The sequence below is a fragment of the Phyllostomus discolor genome, chromosome 14, assembly GCF_004126475.2.
Source record: "Phyllostomus discolor isolate MPI-MPIP mPhyDis1 chromosome 14, mPhyDis1.pri.v3, whole genome shotgun sequence".
In the NCBI taxonomy this organism is placed as follows: domain Eukaryota; kingdom Metazoa; phylum Chordata; class Mammalia; order Chiroptera; family Phyllostomidae; genus Phyllostomus; species Phyllostomus discolor.
In genome coordinates, this window is record NC_040916.2 from 15,305,969 (window position 1) to 15,329,957 (window position 23,989).

Below are 23,989 nucleotides of genomic sequence, written 5' to 3' on the forward strand. Positions count from 1 at the left end.
TACAGTCTAAAACTGATGGATTAGGTAATAGAGGGTTGACTATATTGTATAAAGTCAGAGAAGTATCTAACAGAATAATAAAAAAACACAATATATCTGGCAGTGGTTGTCAAAAAGAAGTATATATGAGCCAAGACCCTCATCTGTCATGAGGGGGCCATAATGTGTACTTTGGTGCTGAAACATCAAAACTAAGAGGGTAATAAATTATTACTGTGGAGGTTGGCCTCAGAAAGATTAAACATAGAACAATTTTTAGCTGTTACCTCTAGGGAACACCACAGAGAAAGACCTTTACTTTTTTTTTTTTTTCTAATTAGCCTCCATTACCACCTGAATTTTTAGTGCCCCTATTTTAAAAGTCGTATTTTTAATTTAAAAAACGGTTTCTAGAAAAGAGGAGAGTTTTTAGAACAGGGAAAAAAATGATCTAACAGTTTGTAATTATATACTGTCTACCAGCAAGGACCGTCAAACATTTTGCAAACAGTATCTGATGCTCAGCGTCAGAATCTACATTCGCCAGATGGAGAACTTCAGACAAAGATGGAAGCGACGCACCCATTTTCGGTGCATCTGCGACCACGCCAGTGACAAAACCCAGGCTTTCCTTCCCGGATTCGGAGTCCAAAGGCACATTTGGACTGAATCCCTCTTAGAAAACCACCACATATTGGTATGACGATAGCTGCGGAAAAAATCCAAACTAATCGACGGCGTACTCTGTGTTTAGGGCTTGGAAAAACGCCTGTATTTTTCCATCTAGTAACCCGGTGCCAAAATGCACATTGCCTGTCAAGCAAACAGCCAGGGCTTCTCAGAAGCACCTGATAGGAATATACATTATTTCCAGGGGATGGTGCCTGGAAAGATGAAAGAAATAGCGATTCCTGTAAGAACCGCAATGAATATTTAAGGTTCATTGTATATATAAAGGTTTCTGCCGTTTCGTGGCCGCTTTGGAAACTATATATAGAGCAGGAGCTTGATAAGTAATTCTGATTATTCTGCCATATGCCTCTGTTATTGATTCAGACCACTGGCACAAGTGGAAAGCAGGAGAAATGTTTGATTTGGCATTATTTTACCTATTGGCTTTACTCTTAATGTGGGTTTTTTAATATATACTCTTTTTTGGGGGGGGGGCTTTATGTATTTAAAACGAGAGGGGAGAGAAGTGAGGAGTCATGAAATGATTCTAGTAGATTCTTCTTGTTTTGTCAGTAACGTTGCGTCCTCCTTCCATCCTAGCCCCCAAACGACACGCTGATACTTTTGGAAACAGGTCGGATTATGATGGAGTGGAAAACTGCTGTGTCCCCGGCCCGTTCTTCTCCAGCCGTAACAGCCTCCCAGAAAACCAGGCACGCTCCTCCTTCAGAGTCTGTGTACGTGCCGCTCTCTCCAGCCAGAAGGCTCTTCCCTGACCCACCCCACCCCCGATAGCTGCAGTGCCTGGGTCCCTAAGCCCCTACAGATCTTTTCTTGAGTGTGACCTTCTCAGTGATAGCCTGTCCAGACGTACATAGTGCAATCTCCTATCAGTTCCTATTCCCCCCCTTCAACGTTAACTCTCTCCTTAGCATTTGCTGCTTTCAGCTATTTTAGATGTTTCTTGTTTTTCTTGCTTGCTGTCTAGCTCACTTGCAAGCTCCTCAGGAATAGGGACTTTTGCCTGCTATTTACTACTATACCCCCACGCCAAGCAGAGAGCCTGCATATAAAGGTAACACAATACATATTTATCAAATAAGTGAGTGAGTGCATGTACATTCTTCAAGGAACGGCAGAGCTGGTGGGGAAATGCTTTTTTACATTTTTTAAATGGGTGAAGTTAAAACTCCCCGAGTTTTATTTATTTTCTCTAACTTCTCTCCTTGCCCTCGTTGCCCTCAGCTCTGGTCTGCACGGTCCAACGGTGGAGCTCGGGTCCAGACTCGTACCTCTGCCCCTGCTCCCGCTCCCTACAGCCCCTTCTCTCCATCACAGGTAATGTAGTCTTTTAAAAAGGAGAACTCCTTTCACCTAGCCCCCCACCCTCCCTCCCCTCTGGATTAAGAAGCACAGATTAGCAGCTGCACAACAGTCGTGGGGATGTAAAGGACAGCACAGGGAATGTAGTCAGCAACGCTGCGATAATGACGTAGGGTACCAGGTGAGAACTGGAAATATTGGGGGAACACTTTGCAAAGTACAAGGTCTGTCCAGAAGGTGTCCAGCCATGTCATATGAACAAAATAGATAGTCATTTATTGAAGAAGACACACGATACAAGAAAGTCCATACCCATGGGAGTGATGGCTCCTCCTAGTCACGGGCGCCTCCCGTGTGCCTCACGGGGTGGGACCTGACCCACCGTGGCAGCTGGGAGGGCTGACAGGAGAAACAACACACAGCGTACTGAGAGTGCGTGCTCCCTGCCAGCACGTGGTGCTTTTCAGCATTTAATCTTTAAAATAACCCAGGAGGGAAATCCCACTGCTTTCCTTGTTTTACAGGCGAAGACTGAGTCTCCAAGGCCAGTGATGGCCCAGTTTCACACCATCAGTAACCCAGATTTTAAACTCCAGTCTTTCTGACTTCCAAACCGATTGTTATCTATTCTACCTCACCCGACCCGGTTCTCCCATGACCACTGGAGTGATGATTATCACTGTTTTGTGGCTGTAAATGCCGGTTTGGGGAGGTAAAGGAACACACTTGAGACCACCCCATTAGTAAGTGACAGAGCAGGGGCCTTCGATCTAATATTCCCCTACTTGGTCCCCCACTGTGGGCCTCCCATGTAATTGGGGGACATCCCGAATTGTTTGTCAGCCAGAAGAAAACTTAGTAATGAACCCTAACTGCAGACATAAGGGAAGCCAGCAAACCTTCAGACTCCACGGCTTGGTCCAATGACGAAACACGCATGTTCAGAGCTACTTCTTATAAGCCGAGTGCAAGCAGAAGTGTTTGGGTCTCCTGCTGAGGAAAGCTCTCTGAGAGAAGGCAAATCCCTCCGTGAGAAGTTTCATGATAACTTAGCATCAGAAAGTGATCCTCTCAAGATGGCAGAGTCCAGTGGGAATGGAGAGGCTGAAAATCTAAGAGAGGAGAGAAGGAGGAAGAAGTCCACAGGGGGGCAACCAAGAGGGGAGCAGCGGGGCCCGTGAGCCTTGTGGAGGCCCAGGGCAGGGTTCCTCCGAATTGGAGGGAAGGAGCCAGGACCAAAACCGTGCAGTTCTCGCCTTCTGGCGAAGTCCCCCAACTGGTGATGATTAGCAGCTCTAAGCAGGTTTTCCGAGTGGCAGGGCATTGGTTTCAGAGTTCTGCGAAGCTACATCAGCAGTCACGTGATCATGTGGGCCTCACATTACTGGGGCAGGGGGCTGCCAACATGATGGGATTTGGGTGGTGGCCAAAGACCATCACCCCACAAATATCTCCGAAGCCTCTTTATAATGACAGATGGTGCAATTAAGTGAAAAGACGATGCAAGGTTTTGAGACAACAGATGAATTTATGGGCCCTCTCTTTTGTCACACACAGTTTTTGAACTTCAATTTGACTTGCTTCTATGAACCTTTTCCAGATACCCCCATGGCACCAAGGCCACTGCCCTCAGTACAGCCCACGACATTTCCTTTGATCAAGCATCTGGAGACGGGGCTGACACATCCTGGGGCTGGGCCTGCAGTGAGAACTACCCACAGTCCTCCGGGTGCCAGGGACAGAGAACTGCCTCCCCAACAAAGTACGTCTGCAAGAAGAACTAGGGCCATTTTTGTTCTCTTTCTGTACTTTCTTTCCTTCACCCCATCCACGAACCAGGAAGCCTCAGTGTCTTCTGGACTCTTCTGCCCCACAGAGTCCTGCCTGTTGCTACTGACCACACAGCAAACTGCCCCGAGTCAGCAGGCCTCAGATATGCACGCAGCTCTCCAAACCGGGGCTTCGAGGAGACCACAGCTGTCTTCCGGAGGATGCGGCAGCTGCTCTGGAGCGAGCGGCACAGAGTACACTAGGCAAAGGTTACTATTCCCAATGCTCAGCTTGCTGTCAGGCCGATCCGGGGCAAGCTCCTGGGGAGGGGAGGAGGATGGTTCTTCCCGGTGCCTGTTTGTAGACACTCATCTTCCCAGTTTATCCTTCAAGCAATGCCTTGCAGGAAAGGAGCAGTATCCCCCGCACAGCGTCGGGAACTCTGGGGCTTCGCACAGACGTGTACAAAATGCGGAGACCGCAGCCAAGAGAAGAGAGTGGGAAGGAAGGGTGCAATGGGAGAGGCTGGAAGGTGCCATTAATTGCAGCTCAGTGGGGATGGGGAAGGAAGCATAAGTCAGAAGGGAGCTCCAGAGTGAAAGCAAACAGGAAGGTAGAATGAGAAAGTCCCTGGAGGAAATGACTCAGTGGTTTGGAAAGAGAGGGCTCCAGCAGGGGCCCCTCCTGGAGGGAGGGAGGGGAGGGCAGGGCTGCCCCTCTCTTTGGTGCCACAACCGAGCACCCAGCCTCATCCCCCACATTTCCCTGGAACCGGGTTTGGAGAGGGGGTCCTCCGGGCAGGCTCTGCTGTTTCCTCGCTACCAGACTGACTCTCAGTATGGGAGGGGGTGCTGAGGCCCCGGGCTCCAGAATCCGCTGGGTGAAGGTGCTGGGATACTTGGGGCTGTGCCCTGCAATGAGGGTTGTGCCATGGTTCTTCCAGCGGCTGGACAGAGAACACTCTCCCCCAAAACCAATGCCGATAAAAGAACTAAGGCACGGTGATTCCCACGACCCTGTTACGTCAGAGAGGGCGGGCACCTCAGGGAGGGGATGCATTTTCTGATTCGAACACCAGAACATTGCCTCTGACCAAAGAAGATCTGGCTTCTGAATTTGTGTACAACAAATGCCTTAACATGGTGTAAAATGAACTCCTACTTAGTCATACATGTAACGAAATGAATTTATGAAACACCCGAGTGCGGCATGAAATTGGAAGTGTCCTGGAAAATCTGACGCGAATGAATGCTGTGTTTTGAGCTGAAGACACTGTGTGTTTGAGCTGAAGCGTATCTGAGAAGAGCTGGAGAACAAAACTCTTTACAAATCACGAATTCATTAGTTTCTTCATGAATCAGCCGTGGGGGGAACAAGGGGACAGCATGTTCCCTCTGTGGGGTGGGGGGGGGGGAGGGGCTGAAGTCCCTAACACAGCTGGAGTGAAAGGACTTGGGCGCGGGGACCAGGGGCCTGCACTACAGTTGATGCCCCGACTCCAAGTCCTGGCTGGCTCAGGCGAATGTGGGTCCCCCGTCTGCACAGTGCGGACAGGACTGAGCCTGCCCAGTGGCTGGGAGGATTCCAGCCGACGCCCATTGGGCACCTGCTCCAATACCAGGCATGCCCTCACCCACACCGACCCCCTCTCAGGGATGTATGGAAAGAGGCTCAGTCATTCATAAAAATCTTGCAACTTAGCAAGCGCTTGGGAACACCTTCGGAGGCCCGGTGAGGCCTGTCCCTTCTCCCCCAGGCAAGTGGGTGAAGGGAGAACACCAGCCTGCCTGGGGCTCAGGGTCCACCATGGACCAGTGATGGGCTGGCCCTTCCCACGGCTGGAAAAGGGCCCGATGGGGAGCTGAAAACGGTCTGGGAGGGAAGACAGTTTCCCGTGGAATGAGGGGTCAGGGCCCGGTTGTTCTGGAAGAGCAAGGACGGTGAGAAGGGGGGAGTAAGCACAAATGAAGGTGGAGAGCCCGGTGCATTTTGTCCGACCCCAAGGACCTGCCCCCCCACCAGAAAGAACACGGGAGCTTCCAGGGTGCCGCCAACGATCCCCCCAGCAACTTCCCAGCCTGAGCTGACCCGGCAGGCTGCTCCTTCGGCGACTTAACAGGGCATTTTAAAGCCACTCACCAGGGCCCTCCTGCAAGGGGAGCGGGGAAAACGTGTCATTTCCAACCAAGCCCAGCTTTCAATGCTGTCACTTCTTCATGCCCTGGCTTTTTCTAAAAAGGTCTCTGTCTTTTGAATTTCGTCATCTTCACCACTTGCTTCAGTGACTCTGAACTTGGCACACGGCTCCATGGCTTTGCTGCTCTCTGAGTCATGGGCTTTGGCCTGCCTTATGCAGCAGGGTGTGGAGTCCGGCCTCAGAAGGAGGCTGCCAGAGCTCCCTGTCCCCTTACCAGGGCGGGCCGGTGGCGGGCATGGCCAGAAACACACTCCCTTCGCCCGGGTCTCTTCTCTAATTCTAAATGAGCTGTGAAGATAGTTCTCAGCCCAGATCATGGCCACCTCACAGTCAGTGCAGATTAATACGTATGTGGGCACCTACTGTGTGTCGGCATGAAGGGGATTCCTAGGTGAGGACCCTTCCTTTCCATTCTCCAGGGCCTTGCTGCCTATAGTGGAGCAATAGGGTCTGTATGGGGTCCAGAGGAGAGACTGGGCTGTGGGTAGAGGCAGACTAGCACAGTGGAAACAGTTCACTGTCCTCGGCTCATTCTGAAGTTCCTGAATACCAGGTATGCACCATGCGCTTCTCAACACCCTGCGGATGCAACGGGGAAAGCTCGGGACTGGAGGTCAGACAGAGCGGCACGCAAGCCCTGGCTCTGACGCCGCTCACTGGGCTTTGAGATAAGTCCCTCCAACTCACTGAGCTACAGACGTGTCGTTTTAAAGATGCAATCATAACAAGGATAACATTAATCACATTATCTACTTCACAAAGTTCTCATGAAATCAGAAGTAGTCACGAAAGCGAGGACCTCGTCCCTGGCTCACAGCTGCAGCCTCCGTGTCTGGCACCCGAGTACCCGATCCACGTTTGCTTGATGCGTGAAGGAAACTTGGGTCTCGGTTTCCCATTGCCATACCTGCTGGCGCTCAAATACCAATTTGCCCGATTTCTTCTAAATCCAAGTTCTTCCTCTAGTTGGTCGTGGTTGGTACGGAAGATGGTAATTTTCAAAGATGACCACCACAGTATACACCCCAGTTCACAGGCTCCTCCTGCAAACCACTGTTGATACCACTCTCCCTGGGGAGTATGTCTGTGGTCTCTCTTCCTGAATCTCAGCCGGCCTGCAACTCAGATGGGACCACACTGTGTGACTCCCAGGACTAGGCCATACAAGGTGATAGAGTGTTTATCTTACCTCATTCTGTTGGGTCTGTCCCTCTGGGAACATAGCCCCGTTATGGGGAGACACCCAGGCCACACAGAAAGGCCACAGATGGCTGCCCTGACACACACCTGAGCTGAGGTCCCAGCTGAGGGCCAGACCCAACGTCCAGACGTGGGGGAAGACTCTGAAATGACTCCAGCCCCAACTATCGTCTGAATGCAGCTATAGGAGAGACCCCAGCGAGAACCACCAAGCCCGCCAGCCCACCAAGTCCATGGGAGATGATAATACAAATAATTGCTCTTGTTCTAAGCCACTCAGTTTAAGGATAGCTTGTTCCAGAGCTGAACCAGATGGGACATGGTGTCGCTCCCAGATCTGATTTCCAGTCTCTGCACACTCACGCCCATCCGTCGCCCTCCGCTCCCCAAGAACTCGTCCCCTCCTTACTAAAGTCTCGCAAGCAAGAAGCCCTCTCTTCCAGCCTTCAGCCTCGGGTGATGAGACGAAAACTGGTCCTCCCCCAGGACTGTGCGTAGAAAAAAGAATACATACATATTTCAAGATTTTCCTATCATCACAATTTAGAATTTGTCCAAGATTCGGCCACACTTGAGATTCGTGGCTCACGAGAGGCCGGTTAATCCCCCCTCACGGGCTGCTGAGAATTCCAAAGACGGCTTCTCCCTCATCAAAGCCGTCCCGAATGGGCGGAGACTCCCTAAAGGAAAGAGATGAAAAAGAAAGGTTGCCATAGGTGTGAGCAGACCTGTAGAACGAATTCCTAGAAGTGGAACTTTCAGGTCAAAAGGCTCGTGAGTTATCATTTTCAGACTGAAAACTGTACCAATTTTTACTCCCGCCAGCAGCGTATCAGAGGGCTCGTTTTCCTATACCCTTGTGAGAATGGGTTTTTAAACTTTGCCAGTTTTATAGATGAGAAAATAAAATAAAATGTGTACCTAACTGTGAACAAAATTGATGACTCGCCCCAGACAGCTGGATGAGTGAGCTTCCCTCCATGGTCAGCCTTCTCAGCCCCGGCCCTCGGCCCGTCCCTGCTGGCAATCCCTCTCCCACAGCCCTGGTCCTCTGGAAAGCCAGGCTCTGTACGCCCCTGGTCCAACCTCCCTCTGCAGCTGGGGCGACCTCCCATAAGGCTGCTCAAACACTCCGCCAAACAGTTCTTACTCGAGGGTGAAGGGCCAACCCAGGAAGGCCACTACCTCAGTGGGCTGTGGCTGGGCCCACTCTGGGGTGGGGGGGTGGGGCGGAGCAGCATAGTTGTAAGGGGCCCAGTCTCTTTTGGACATGTAGCGAGAAGGATGCACAGGGGGCTGGTGGAGGCTGAAGAGTCCACCACGGAGCCGGATGGGGCAGCTGAGAACGGGGCAAGGCGTCACGTTGCCTCAGGAGCACTGTGTGAGAGAGCCTTAAGCCTTTTATATTCCTCCCCCACTTCCCCACTCCAGAACCTCCTCCACCTCCTCTGCAGCTGCCACTCCTGGGATACGTTTGAGCCACTAAAAGCATGGGTCCCTGGGACCGACGCCCTGGGAAAACCCTGCCTCTTTCCTCTCCACCATCTCATTTGAAGCTTGGCTGGAGGGCCAGCTCGCAGCTTAACAATAAAAACCAGAAAATCCACTTACTGCCCTTGGTTTCCCACGAACCAGTGGTGGAGCAGTTGCATTTGCACAAAACGGCATGTACGAAAATAGGCGGTTTGAAATATTCCTGGCAGATGGTGCTAAATATAGCCTCGGTGACAGATCGGCCCCATCGGGCACAGCTCTCCCGAGCGTTAAGACCGTGCTGGAGCCAAGAAGCTTCTCTTTGCTGGAAGACTGTGGCAACAGCACCAGGAGCTCACCACGCTGGAGAGCTGCTGAGATTTAGGGAAGGGAAGAAGTACCTCGGAGAGAGAACCTCAGGGTGAGATGCTCCCAAATCCCACAAGTGCTGGAAAGAAAAATCAGTGCAGACGCGAAATGCTGATGAACTGGAGTTCATTTACTGGCCCCCTGGAGGGGTCAGCTACTCTTTTAAATGCTGTCTTCCATGAACAAAAATCGGCTGGACGGAAGTACAGGCAGTATGTACAATGGTGAGGGCAGAGAGCCCTGGTTTTACTGTAGGAGCTTGGTCAGGTGACTTCACCTTTTGGTGCACCAGGTTTTTCGCCTGCAGAATGGGATGATGGGTAATACCTATCTCCTGGGAAGATGCCATAATGTATGTAAAAGCCATGCCCCATGCCCGGGACAGAAGTACTGTGCCTTGGATGGCAGCTCGTTCATTCAATGGACTAGGGAGGAGGGAGAGCTACCTAACATGGCTGAGGGGTTTTAAGGCTTGGAGGAACATTTTGGGTGAAAACAAAGCCAATATTAAAAATAAAGTCAGGTTGCAAATTCTTAAATTGTTTCCATACCCATAGAATTGTGTGTGGAATGGGCAATAGCATTAAGAGCTACCAGTGAGGGCATCACGCAGTACGTAGGATGTGGAGTGAGAGAAGGAGGCTGGCTTCCACGGAAGGGAGGGGACGTTTTGGAGAGGCTCCGCCATCTTCAAAGGGAAGGAAAACCTCTTTCTTCCTAACTGATAAGGACTAGGACTTTGAACACTGTGAAATTTGCTATCTGACTTTCACACAGTAAAGCGTGTTAAAAAACCAGGAGGACTGTCTCTTAAATATAGATGACAGCCCCTGCCAGTCTGCGCAGCGAGGGGCCTGGAAGGTGGTCCCGTGTCCTGGCTCCGTCTCTGCTGCAGGCTGTGCTCCGCTGTGGCTGTGCCTCTGGCCTCCTTCTATCCGGGTTCGTTCCCTCTGCATTTTGGAGTCAGCAGTCCTGAGGATGTTATGCCCTGGGTGTGGCAAGGACCATGTCACACACGTGTCCCTACAGTAAAAGTGGAGCCGATTCATCCCTCACTGCCTAAGTGTCCTTGTGAATGGCATGGTGAGTGAGTGCCTCCTTTTTTTTTTTAAGATTTTATTTATTTATTTTTAGAGAGGGAAGGGAGTAAGAGAGAGAGAGAGAGAGAGAGACATCAATGTGCGGTTGCTGGGGGTTCTGGCCTGCAACCCAGGCATGTACCCTGGCTGGGAATCGAACCTGGGACACTTTGGTTCCCAGCCCGTGCTCAATCCACTGAGCTATGCCAGCCAGGGTGAGTGCCTCCTTTTAAGAAGAAAGCACCAACTATTCTTCAGAAGAAGGCTTGTTTTCTTCAAGTCAAAACTCACAGTTTACACTGCGCATCATTGCTGGGGTTTTGGTAGAAACTGCTACGAATTCTCCTCCAATGCTCTCTGAACCCCTTGTGTCAATGGGGTGCAAAAGAGTCTCATAGACAAATGGAGAAATAAGGAAAGGACACTTTCATTTCTGAGACAACCAGACCTGTACTGACCAGCAGCAGGCTCCCCAGGGCGTATAAAAGCAGGAATCACCAGATGCTTTTCTCATTCCTGCTCAAGGAACTCATACACATGGATATGATGATTTTTGTATGTTTATGGCATTCTCTTACTTTTAGGATCATTTGTAAGGACATTATAAAAATTCCTGCACTACTAATGAAAGTAAATCATCTTGCTGGGCCTTTGAAGCCCTAACAAAAATTCCATTAGAGTTAAAAATGGCAATAACATTGTTGAGTGTGCAGTCTAGTGTGATAGTAAGATGTGAATATAATAAAACTTGATGTACATTCTACCCTGAGCATATGTCTGCCTGACACATCTCACCATCGATTACCCTGAAGCTTCTCAGGAAATGTTTTTACCTAGCCCAGGAATTCTAAAACTTTGCTGTGAATCAAAGTCAGACGCAACTGATTGAACATGTTCCTGGACACCACCCTGGGCCCACTGAATACGAGGGGTGGGGCTGGCTCACATGCATTTATACCAAGTTTTCCAGGTGGTTTTGACACACAGCACAGCTTGAGAACCGTGTCTGATGTGTCTTAACACTTCTGGCATCTGGCATACAGCACACACTTCACATACAGGGGTGGGAAAAGGCAGGTTTACAGTGGTGAGTACACGAGTTTATTCTTGTGTTATTATTTATTTGTTATTTCTTCTGTACAAACAACTGTAAACCTACTTTTGCCCACTCTGTCCATATGATGGATGAATGAATGAGTGAATCAACTAGCATACATACACTTACAAATAAATCTATTTTTGAGTCTAAAGCAATAAAGTAAAAATGCATTGGGAATTTACTGCCGCAAACATTAAACACAAAAAGAAATCATCTTATTTCCAGGAAGGCCATACTGACAACCTAACTTGTTTGAATAATGCTGACTGTCACGTTTCACTGATATGGAATATTCAAATTACCATTGGAACACCAAAAGTCATGGGTGGACCACAAGGTCATCAGGAAAAGGTATGCCACACTTAGAGGGAAACACAAGAATCAGAGTAAAGTAATTTTCAGAAAAACACAGCATCTTAACACAAAAATCTCCATCTGTCCAGTGTTCTAGGTACCTCTGACTGAGAGCTATTTATCTAGTCTCACGCACAACTTCAGTATCATCCACTTAACGAGAATTTATAATTAAATGACAGGGACTTTACTAGGAGTTAGACTCCCCCAGAGCAGGGTATGTGGTGAGAACTGCAAGCTTTCAGAAAGCTGACACGTACCTTCCCACATTGCACACCCTCCCAGTTTTCCTGCTACCTCTGCCTCCTCCTGCTCCTCCTCTGCCTTTTCAGGCTTGTTACCCCCCTCAGCTGCTACAAGTTAAATTCCTCAAAGCTTTGACCTAGGCACTCTCCTCCTCTTAGTCTCCAGGGCACATGATCTATCCCTATAGCTCTGATTATCATATATTTATGTATACACCCGCCCAGACCTCTCCTCTGAGCTCCAGGTGGTGATACAGACCCTGTAAGAACAATTCATAAAACTTAGACCTAGCTTCAATGAGTGAAAGAAAACTATCAGTCAATGTTTTATTTTGCACTGATTAAGCATATAGATGATGAAGTTATCTAACATGCCAGATACTTGTAGCGTATCTCGATATCATGTGCCAAGCACTCAGTAAAATTACATGCTGTGTTTTTCCTCTGATGTTGTTGTATAACAGAGCCCTCCAAAGCACGATAAGCATAAAATTGCAAAGCTGTATCTAATGCCAACCATGCTAAGCTGAAAGGATGTTTGGCCGGGATCCTGAACATCCGATCTTGGCCCAGCCACCCGTGGCTGCCCCTCTCAGGTTCAGGAGGGAAAAGTACATATGCAGGGGAAACTGCTCTGTTTATCTCTCTGGAATGTTAGCCCCTCCTGCTCTCTCTACTTGGGAATTAACCCCAATGGCCTGCACAGAGCCACAGGGATTCCTTTGCCCGAAGCAGTCAGCCAAGTAGCTGGGATCCATATGAAGCCCAGTGGCCCAGCTCCTCAAGACCTACATCCAGTCCTGGTCCCCAGGTATCTACCACTTCAGTGACAAGACAATGCAAGAGAGATAAACCCAATGGGAAAACATGAAGGGAAAGATAGAACTTTTACCTTTGGCCAGAAGCATAGTTACCTCTTATATCCTCCACCCTTTGCCTTGACTCTATCTGAGTACTCCACCAATATTGACCTGCTTTGCCTCCATAGAGTAAGGATGAGGAGTTTTGCCCTTACCTAGGAGAACAGGAGGTGCCATTTGTTTGGTGGTGGATATATTCATCCAACAAATATCCGTGAGTGACAAACATGTGCCAGGCATTGCTATGGTGCTAGGGATGGAGCAGTGATGAAGAACAGCAAGAACCCCTGCCATAATGGAACCCATCTGGTCTAGCGTGTAAGTAAAATACATACTGGGTCAGATAAGATAAGTTCTATGGAGAATAATAAAGCAAGGAAGGGGCACAGAGAGTGCAAAGCTGTTTCAATAACCTAAGCGAGAGATGACAGTGCTCAAAAACGACAGTTGAAGATTCTAACGCTCCAGTCTCAGTGACTGATAGGACATGCAGACACCAAGCATACAGAAGCTTCAACAACACTTGATCTCGCTGATGATAATAATACATTCCCAGTGACAGAGGGATAGACATTTTCTTCAAATACACATGGAACACTCTCCAGAATAGACCATATGTTAGGTCATAAAACAAGTTTCAATAAATGTAAGAGGTTAAAAATCATGCAAAGTATGTTCTCTAACTGCAAGTCAGATTAGGAATCAACAACAGAAGGAAATTTTGGGAATTACCAAATACTTAGAAATTTAAAAAACAACACTTCTAAATAACTCATCTGTCACATAAAAACACCAGAAGGAAAATTTTAAAATATTTAGAGGTGAGCAAAAATGAAATTTTAACATATCCAAATTTATCAGATGCAGCCAAAGCAGTGATTAAAGGGAAATATATAGCCATAATACCTATATTAGAAAAGAAGAAATGTGTCAAATCAGTAACTTAAATATCCACCACAAGAAACTAGAAATAGAAGAGCTGACTAAATCCAAAGCAAGCAAAAGAAAGAAAATAATAAAGATTCAAGTAGAACACAATGCAATAGAAAACAATATAGAAAAATCAATGAAATCAAAGTCAGTTCCTTGAAAAGATCAGCAAAATTGATCAATGTTTAGTAAGACTGACCAAGAAACTAAAAAAGAAGACACAAATTAAGAGAATCAGAAAAAAAGAGAAGAATCCTTACCATCCTTACAAAAATTAAAAGTTTACAAGTGAATATTATTAACCACTTTGTATCAAATCAGACAATTTATGTAAAAGGGAAACATTTCTAGAAAAACACAAATTACTGAAACTGACTTAAGAAGCATCGAAAATCTGAACATACCTATAATAAGTAAAAAACATTTTTCAATTAGTAATTTAAAATCTTCCCAAAAATATAAAGTCAGGCCCAAGTGGATTTACTGGTGATTTCTATCAAATGTGTTAAAAATAATTCTAATTCTTTACAAAGACCAAGAACAGAGCATAAGGAAACACTTTCAAACACACTCCATGAGTCCAGTATTAATTACCCTGATACAAAAGTTGAAGACTACTTAAAAAAAGAAAACCACAGAGCAACATCTCTAATGAAAATCGATGCAGAACTCCTTCAAATGTTAACAAACTGATCCAGCAACATATTAAAAAAATTATATGCCATCACCAAATGGAATTTTTAGCATTTAGAAATCAATTAGTGCAACACACCGTGTTAATAGAATAAAGGGCAAAATCGACATGATCACCTCAGTAGACAGAGAAAAAAAATTTCACAAAATTCAGTAATTATTTGTGATAAAAACAGCAACAAACTAGTAATATAAGGAAACTTCTTTAACCTGGTAAAGATAATCTACAAACAACATACAGCTAACATCATGTCTAATGATTGAAGATTGGAAATAAGGCAAGGATAACCACACTTACTTCTTTTATTCTACATTGTACCAAACTTCCAGTCAGTTTAAGAAGTCAAGTTAAAAAATAAAGGCAGCCCATATCCCGTCCAACTGGAAGAAATAAGACCACCTTTACTCACAGACAACATGATGTTGTATGCAGAAAAATCTAAGAAATCCACACATAAAAAGATCTATTAGAACTACTAAACAAATTTAGCAAGATCACATGATGCTGGGTCAATGCCAGACACTGGTGGGTAGACCAGTTGAAGTTGATAGTGATCAAATCATGACAATGATCAGATCGAGCCAATAACTGAAAACAACCAATGTTATATTATGCAGGAGACAGCCGACATACTCAAAATATCCAAATTAATAAAGTTATTGGTGAAAATGAAAACTGTGTCTCTTTTTACAGATTAAAAAAAAACATGGACTTTTTGGCCAACCCAATATTTCTGGTTGAAGACAGGGCAGTCACCCCAGCTGGCTCTTATTGTGTTGACTGCTGTCATTCTTTTTATTTGACAATCTAAAGTTAAAGAGGTGAGCGCCCCTGATTTCATGGGCAGGTATTGCATGTTTGAAAAATTCTTGCGGCACCTTGGTTGAAAACTGCGGCACCAGGGAGATGCAATTTAAAACCAAACTTAAGTGCTACTCCATAGAATGGCTGTGATCACAGGCAGACAACAGCGAGAGCTGAGAGTTGGAATGGATGTGGAAACATGAAAATCCTCCTACCTGTGGCAGTGGGAAGTTGTAGAGCCCCTTGGAAAACAGTCTGATGGCTTCCTCTGAAGTGAAACATATTCACAACCCTGTAGTTCCACATCTCGGTACCTAAGTAAGAGAGATACAAACATATGTCCCAGGAAGACTTACACATTAAGTCTTACCTTAATGTGTAAGGTAATGTGTAAACCTTACACATTAAGGTTTACAGCAGAATTATTCTTAATACTCCAAACTGGAAACACTCCAGATGTCCTCTGATGAGGGGGTAACCAAATGTGGTTTGTCTGGGCAATGGAATACTATTCAGCAATAAAAAGGAGCAAGCCACCAATACATGCTACAACACAGACGACCCTCCAAAACAGGATGCTATGTGAGAGAAGCCACATGCAGAACACTATCTATTGTGTGGTTCCATTCCTGTGAAATGTCGGGGAAAGGCAAATCTACAGGCATAGAAACAGGGCAGTCATTGCCTGGGATTGCAGGTGGGAGCAGAATCAACTGCAAATAGGCACACAAAACGTTTTATGGTAACGGAGATGTTCTAAAACTGGATCATGATCATGGTACACATTTCCAGACATTTACTAAAAATCATTGAATTGTACACTTACAGTAGGTGGATTTTACAGTATGGAAGTTATACCTTACTAAAGCTGTGGGGAAAAAGGAGGTGATGGCACCTTAAATCCTAGGGCTGCAGAGGGGAGGTGATGAAAAGCAGCATCAGCAGATGGTGGAAGACCTCATGCTCACGGGTGGGTAGAGTGGAGAGATCACCTATGAATATGGGGACTGGCTTAAGCGATTACGGAGAAGCCCTACAACCTGCCGCCCGCACCAGCCTGACAGCTCACTCACTACCAGGGCCCTGGTTTAGTCCACGGCCTGCTGGGAGACCACCCACAGTGTCAAGCTCTGTGTCTCGCCCATGGACTCCCACTCAGTGTAAAAATCTTTGCAGACTGCTTTCCCACTAAAATTTGTTTTTAAATACCAGAAAAAGAAAAACAGGACAATCATAATATACAGCCCCTACATTCCTGTCCCATCAGCAACATGCAGCTTTTTCTCTTTTCTTTTATTGCACACGCCCCCTCCCCTATCCTCCGCCCACACATTCATTTTTCTTGCTTGCCTTTTTGTACTTAGTTTCCAGTCCGAAGTGTCAGAGCTGGGGCTGGAGATTCTGTATTCCGTTCATTAGTGTCATTGCAGAAGCCATCACGTCTTCCTGAGCTCATTCATCATCCCCCCTCTTCTCTTGACATCATTTTAAATATGCAAGGTCTCATCCCCAGCTTCGGGGTCCCAGCTGCAGTCAGAGCTAGCCTGGCCTGCAAGAGCAAATAAAGGAAAGATTGCAGGAATGCAATGTTGGGACATAGTCTGCCTTGGAATTGTCCATTTATTATTTCATGTATGCGAACAACTTTTACTAAGTAATGTGTGAAGGTCACTGTGGAGATGCACCAAGGAATGCTAAGATATAATACAGTTTTTAGCTTCAAATACTTTGTTTTGCCGTGTATAATGCACACAAAAACGTGGATGCACCTTATACAAGGGATTATTACACCCATGTTTAATGCACATTCTTATTTTTCCTTCAAAAATTGGGGCAAAAAAGTGTGCATTATACATGCAAACTATGTAATTTACCCCCAAGGAGCGGAAAGGAGAGAGCTATGAAAGAACAGGCAGGAGACAGTAAGCCCCTGAGTGAGTGGCGTTTTCACAGAAGCACCAGGTCACCAGCTGCTGTAGTCAGAGGAGGTCTCGGGGGGGGCGGTGGCTGGGTGGTGGCATCTGAACTGGGCCTTGGAGGATGAGCAAGGCTTTGAAAAAACAGAGAACGGGAGGCAGGGAAGAAGGAATCCTAGGAGGAGGGAACAGTATGCACAAGACTATGGTGACAGAGCTTAAATCAGGCTTGAGGATGATAAAGGTAATTTTTATTAAATTATGCAAGAGGATGATAAAGGACCTGCAAAATGCAGGATACCCCAGTGCCAGGCCCACAGATCTAATCCAAGGTCAGCCTGCCCTAGAAATACCTCACTGTCAAGAAACCCAACACCAGTCACAACGCTCCATCCAACTCCAGTTCAGGGAGTTGACCTTGGAAAACGGGAACTGCCAGCCTCTCCAGGAAGGGGCCGACCTCCCAGCTGGTGTGGCCCTGCCTCTGAGGGCCTCTTCCAATGCTCCATAAAACTCACTCTTGCCCTGGCTGGCGTAGCTCAGTGGATTGAACATGGGCTGCGAAACAAAGTGTCCCAGGTTCGATTCCCAGTCAGGGCACATGCCTGGGTTGCAGGCCATGACCCCCAGCAACCGCACATTGATGTTTCTCTCTATCTCTCTTTCTCCCTATCTCTCTTTCTCCCTCCCTTCCCTCTCTGAAAATAAATTAAAATCTTTAAAAAAACTCACTCTTGCTCATAATCCCTTAAAAAAGAGGCTCATTGCATGTGAGTCACTGTACCCCCCAAATCCATGGACTGTTTTCCCTTGAATAAAGGACACCAAATTTTTGTCATTTGACGAGGACATCACCGAGCTCAGGGCCCCTTCATCAGAAGTGCCCAGATGACCATGGGAATTCACTCCAACCCAGGCAGGGCAAATGAAGCACGCACAGGAGATGGTGACCATCAGAGTGGTCATCTGACATGCAGAGAAGTGACCCAAAAGGGGACCGTAACCCAAGAAATAACTCATGGGAAAACAGAGCCATTCCCAGAAACACTGTTTTTAAGTAAAAAACTATAAAGAACTAAAAAACACACCCTGGTGGAATGCTGCACAACTATTAAAAATAATAAGTTGCGCAGTACAAACAACGCTTACATACAGCAGTATAAAGTGGAAAGCCACAGCTAATGACATCAAAATTAATTTATGCATCTGTGTCTAAATGCTGGGCACTGCTGTAAAAAACCCCGCAACCCAGGACATCGGAACCTTTATGAATGTGTCCTATCCCAACTGACACGGACCGTGCACCCACATGACTACGGCTCTCTGGTAAGCCCACTCGGTCGTACCACTTCTGTGTGTACTGCCTGCACCAGCCTCACACCTCCCTCCTCTCTCCAAACAGACTCTCGCTCTGCTTGCCTGAGTCGGGCAACCCCACCCCTCCCCTTTCTCGTGTTCCAGCCACACAGGCCTCTTGAGTCCTTAAATCTGCTCAGTGCTGTCCTACCTTGAGGCCTTCCGCTATGCATTTCCTGCTGCCCGGCAGGCCCTTGTCCCAGGTCCGTCAGCTCAGCTAGGTCTCATACTGATAGCCCTCTGCCTTATACACCCACACGTTTTCCTTCGTAGCACCTAGCATCATCCTGGTGGGTCACTGCTGTGAGGAATGACAGGAGGTGACAACCTGCAGTCTGGGAAGAAGGTCCTGGCCCTGGCCAGGTGGGTTGGAGCAGGTAGGACTCCATTGACAGTGAGTCCTAGACATGACCTCGGGTCATTCTTTGCTAGCAACCCACAGTGGTTAAGTGCTTCGTGGATGAGTTGTTCATTCTCAGCGAAGCTTTCTGCTTTTCTCATAAAGAGCCATGTTAAGCACTCCTCACCGTGTTACCATAAACAAACACCAAGTCCGCGTGGGGCTTCTTGGATTGCGGACATAAAGCCTCAGGGCTCTTTTATCCCAGTTTTCTATGGAGGTGAGCACCTTTCTGGAGAGCTACCATTTGGATACGGATGAAGCACCTTCGTTAGCTGGCAGGGCGGGGGGTGACCGCTGCCTGCACAGTGGGTCAGGCAGGCACAGCCACAGAAGGGGGAGGGCTCCACGCTGGCGGCCCTGAGACAGGTCCAGGCATGGGGCGACCTGCGACAGCCCAGCTAGGAGTGGCCTGTGGCGCTTCGAACGGGAACCAAGGTGCTGTGCTCGGCAGCCGTCCCCTAGGAATGGGACTCCGTGACTTGAGGCCACTAGAATGAAGCCACTTCTCCAGAAAAGAGGAGATGGATTCCTTGATACAGCCTACCCCCTTCCCACGCTTTAAACTAGCGTGTAGGAAAAGGGAAACTTGCGACCCCTGACAGGAAGTTCCCTAATGCTTTACAAAGCACACGTTAGAATAAACAAACAAACAAACAACCCCCTAGCCCCCAGCCCTTTGAACGAATGCCCACACATGTCCTCATCAACCGAAGCCTTTGTGAGACGCAGCTGACCCAGCTCACCAGGGATTAGCGGGACTTCCCACGCGGCCCAGCCTGCTGTAGGGCTAAAAATGGAATTAGACATTCCAGCTCCTATCACTTGATTCCGATCAAGGGCAGAGTCGTCGGGGTGCTCTCTCAGCGCTCAAAGCATGCGGTATCAGTCCCGAGATCGCACGCAAGCTCTGCGTGAGCTGGAGTCCCAGTGGAATGTGAGTGTTTGGCCTCGGGTGAAAACGAATTTCCGCAGAAAATGTGACCCAAACACTCCCTTCCAACGGATCAGGTTTTCTCCTCGAAAGTCTTTTCTCATTAAAACTGTATTTCGGGGCTGTGGCTCTTTCAAAGGGCTTGCGGGGCTTCCTGGTGGTCCTCCAAGGCCTTCTGGGGCCCTGGGACGCATCCTGTCTCATTCAAGTGTAAAAATGGGGCCAGTGGGAAGCGCATGGGCCCTGCAGTCAGATACGGGATTAAATGGGAGGCTGCTGCTTCCTGGCTGTGTGATTCTGGACAAACTAATCGTCCTGCCTTAGAGGGTCTATGTCAGATAGCATGTGCAAAGTACCCGAGAAAACACAAAGGGTCGGGTTGTTTAAGCAGAAGCACAGGAACGAGTCATACGAATAACTTCACTGTCAAGCTTTACTACTAACGGCAATGGAACAAGCGATCACACGGCTCAGGTGAAGCAGCGAGTGGTCCAGGACTGATGCAGCCTCCCGGGGCTGTCCGTGCCGCATCACGATGTTCTCTTGTTCAGATTCGCACAGAAAGTCCGTGAGCCACGTATGTGGCCTCATTGCCTACGCAGGAAAGAGCCATCCTGACGTTTCTGCATACGACACTTGGATAGTTTAAATAACATAATACACCTTTTCCCCCAGGATCCTCCCCACTCAATACCTCCGTAGATTCCAGATTTGTCACTAATAAGCAACCTGGGCAGACCGGGTGCCCCCTTCAAAAGCATTTCATAGACAAGGGCCCCGCATTAGCAACTACCATTCGTGTGTGCACCTGGACGTGTATCATGAGGGTGTTTGCATGAAGTTTTGGCAGCTACCTTCCTCATTTCTTTCCCAGCCCCCCCCCACCCCAGGCGGGGACTCGACAAATAGTGGCTCCTGTCACATTATTAAAAATAGTAACTACGCCATGACTATGCGGACACTCTTTCTGCCTGACCTTCCCGGCCCTGCCATAGCTTAGCCTCTCCGGCTCCTCTAGGCCCCACTTCCCAAGTGCCTGCGATTCTCACCTCTGGCTTTTCCCCACTTGTTCGATTCCACTGTTCCCCCCACCGTTCCGGGACAGCCCAGTGCCCCTTCCTCCGGAACCTTCCATGCCCACAGCTGCCCTCTCACTTCTCCTTTCTACCTTCCGTAATCCATGATCGAACCCTGCACCTAGAGTCCTTATATCACACTGATTCTTGCGTTGGTGTGTGTGACAGCATCTTTTCTTCAAACAGAGCACAAGTCCCATTGGAGCCGCGAGCCCTCACTTCATGTGAGTCACCGATGCCAGGAAGCCTTCCTGACCCGCCCCCCTGACAGCTGCGGCCCCCTGGGTACTGACCCCATCGGCGCACCATTCATACCACACTGTGATGTTATCACAGTTTCCTGTAACTCCTGACTCAAGTGCCGTCTCTCTGTGTGAGCGATAAGCTCCAGGAACCCAGCATCCGTCTCTCCTGCTCACTCTCTCATGCCCCCACTTCCCAACACAGCACCTGGCAAAGAGTGGGAAATTCGTGAATATTTGTTGAAGAAATAAGGTTTCTAGTGCTGCAAAAATGAGTAAGACTAAGACGCGATTTCGGTCATCTGATCTCTGGACTGAGAGAGTCTGAGTCAACTTCTTTGTCACAAGACCTGGGTCTCCGGGTGTGTACAAAATAACTGTGCACCGGAAATCAAACCCAAAGCCATGGGTTAAGCCCCACAAGCTAAGGGGAGGGAAGGAGAACATCAGGGACTACAGCCTGGGGGGGCTCAGGTGCTCCTACTGCCCCAGCTTCTCCCCACATGGCCATCACACAAGCTTCCCAAAGGGCCCCGGTGCGTGTGAGAAGCTTGCAGCAATCCTTACACTGAGCTATAACTCACTAGCTAGTAGATCTTCCTCTGGCCTCTCCCCTCTCGGTCCTTGTGAGCAGTGCCATATTGGTGAAGGTCTACGCCACGACACCTTTCCAGAAACCCCGTTTCTTAGAACAACACAATCGGAAGAGCATCCAACTTGTTTATAACAGGTTTTGGCCACTGACATAACAAATTCAAAGCTACATGCTAATGAACTATAACGTTCAAACAAATTAATAATATATATGCCATTCCATCCATCTTACTACCAGTCTATTTTATAAAAGGCATCGTATTGTCATTGGTTTTCCAAAGTCCAGGCACTCCTCAAGGGTTTGGTGCAAGATCAGTCTATTCCTCAATCCTCCAAGCATCATGGGAGGTAGTGAACCCGGTGTTTATTAGTTGCACCTTGTGAAAGCTAGAGATGAACTCCGCTGCACCAGCCTCTCAGTCCTCCTGGGAAGAGAGGAGGGGATGATGGAGTAGAGGCAGGTGGATGCATATGTGATACTTTTGCAAGCACATAAGGTAGCTCCTCTCCTCCCTTCCTCCCTTCTTCCTCCCTTCTTCACTTCCTCCCTTCCTCCCTTCCTTCCCTCCTTCCTTCCCCAAATGATAGCATCGTGCAGCTCAAGATGAGAATGGCTCTTGCATTCAGAATTTCACCCTCTGCGGCTGCCTTGCGGTGCCCCAGCTACAGCTGCCTACAGTCCGCATCAGCACCACCAGCTGCTTTCAGCAGGCGGGTGCGTCAGAAAGACTGACTCTTGCTAGCTGCTTCTTTTTTACCCACTACATTTCCCCTCCTCCTATTGCTCCTCTTTTCCTTCCTTCCTGGAAGGTCACCTCCATACCCCTTGGTACTCTCTTCAAAGCCTTTCTCCGTGCTCTGTCCTCTATGGCCATGTGTCAGGAACTGTTTCTCTGCCCTCCCATGAAGTTGCAGCTCTTTGAGGGTGGGACCATTTGCTTTAGCACCCCCAGTGCCTTCAAGGGAACCAAGCACATGGTGAGCGTTGAGCGAACATTTGGATTTAATGAATACATTGGCTTAATGTTGAATCTGAGAACAAATACTTAGCAACTGGGGGACCAGGAAGAAGTGGTTTTAATGATTCATATTTGAACCTTCACTCACCGGTGACAGATGAATAACAGGCAAGGGACCCCCTAGGCTACGCCACCCTGCCCCGTGAGGCCAGGATCGGTGGGGAAGTAACAGGAAAGGACAACAGGTATTTCACCTGCACCTTATGTAGCCTCTGGGAACAGCCAAACAACACTAATTTGAAGAAAAACTTGAGGAAAACACAGACTAAAGAACCTCATCAATTGGTTTTAATTAAGCCAATGTAATCCCTTTTCCATCGACCAGAAGTCAGCACAGTTTTTTTCTCTTTCTACACCAGGTGGTTCTGGTTTTCCAAAGATTTTAGTAGCAACTCTAATCCATTCATGTGGATTGCAAATGAGGGCAAAAGGAACTGGCCTCTTCCACCCCCTTCCCCATCAGTCTGCCGGAGGTCTGCCCTCGGAGGGGTCTGATGGAGGCGTCCTGAGCAATGTGTGCACAATGTTATGAAACCAGCACAGAGTCATAGGAGGTCCCTCCGCCTGATGAGCTCATGAGTCAGCTGTACTTCTAAAGAAATGGAACAGCCGTCAGTCAAGGCCAACTTGTACCATAAGCTCAACCCTGCAATTCCTGAAAGCCACCAACCTGGCCTGCGTTCAGACAGCACGGCCCAAACTATGGAGGGGGTGGAGCATCTACAATGATTGCATGTTATGATTGTCCCCGCACACAGTCCCAGCCTCGGGCACCTGGCCACCCGAGACGCTCCCGGGGCTCATCTTCAGGATGCACGCAGTTGTCTGATGGGTAAGTGGTTGGCCAAAGCACATTAGGTTCCTCACAGGAAAGATGCAGTCATGTTATTTAATACCGATCATCATGCCTTATACGCAGACATAGGGTTGGAAAGTGTCAGTGTGCTTTCTTTCCGATGTCCGCATTTTCTCACGAGAAGCTGAAAGTGGACTTGCAGGCTGTTTGGTATCAGGATCTCCACAATTCTCCTTCTCTCCTAGAAAGGCGGGCGTTTTAACTAGAAACACTAACCACGGCAGTAGCTACCATTAATGACTTTGCCTTGTGTCCTGGTGCTGTAGCAAAACCCTCCCTGGATGAGTTAGCTCTGTATTGGTCCGCTAGGGCTTCCATAGTGAAACCCACAACAGAAATTCACTTCCCCACAGGTCCAGAGGCTAGAAGTGTCAGATCAAGACGCCAGAAAATTTGGGTTTGGGTGAGGACTCTTTTCCTGACTTGTAGACGGCTTACCTTCCCACGACGTGCTCACCTGGCCTGTCCTCTGTGCACACGAGGAGAGGGATCTCTGGCGTCTCTTCCTCTTCTTATAAGGACCCCAGTCCTACCAGATTAAGGCCCCA

The 23,989-nt window shown here is 48.0% G+C and overlaps 1 protein-coding gene across 3 annotated transcripts in view; it reads right to left on the bottom strand.

Moving 5' to 3' along the window:
- Positions 1 to 8,611: 8,611 nt before the first annotated feature.
- Positions 8,612 to 23,989, bottom strand: part of TSEN15 (tRNA splicing endonuclease subunit 15) — a 40,308-nt gene continuing 24,930 nt past the window's right edge. The window contains exons 4-5 of one of the 3 annotated variants that reach the window (XM_036015914.1): positions 11,410 to 11,522; positions 9,921 to 10,006 (exon numbers count right to left, since the gene is read on the bottom strand). In XM_036015914.1, coding sequence (XP_035871807.1) covers positions 11,438 to 11,522 — 85 coding nt within the window. In that variant the 3' untranslated portion in view covers positions 9,921 to 10,006; positions 11,410 to 11,437. Of the gene's footprint in view, positions 10,007 to 11,409; positions 11,523 to 16,400; positions 16,598 to 23,989 lie in introns of those variants that run through there. The other 2 variants (XM_036015912.1, XM_036015913.1) reach the window with 2 other exon arrangements.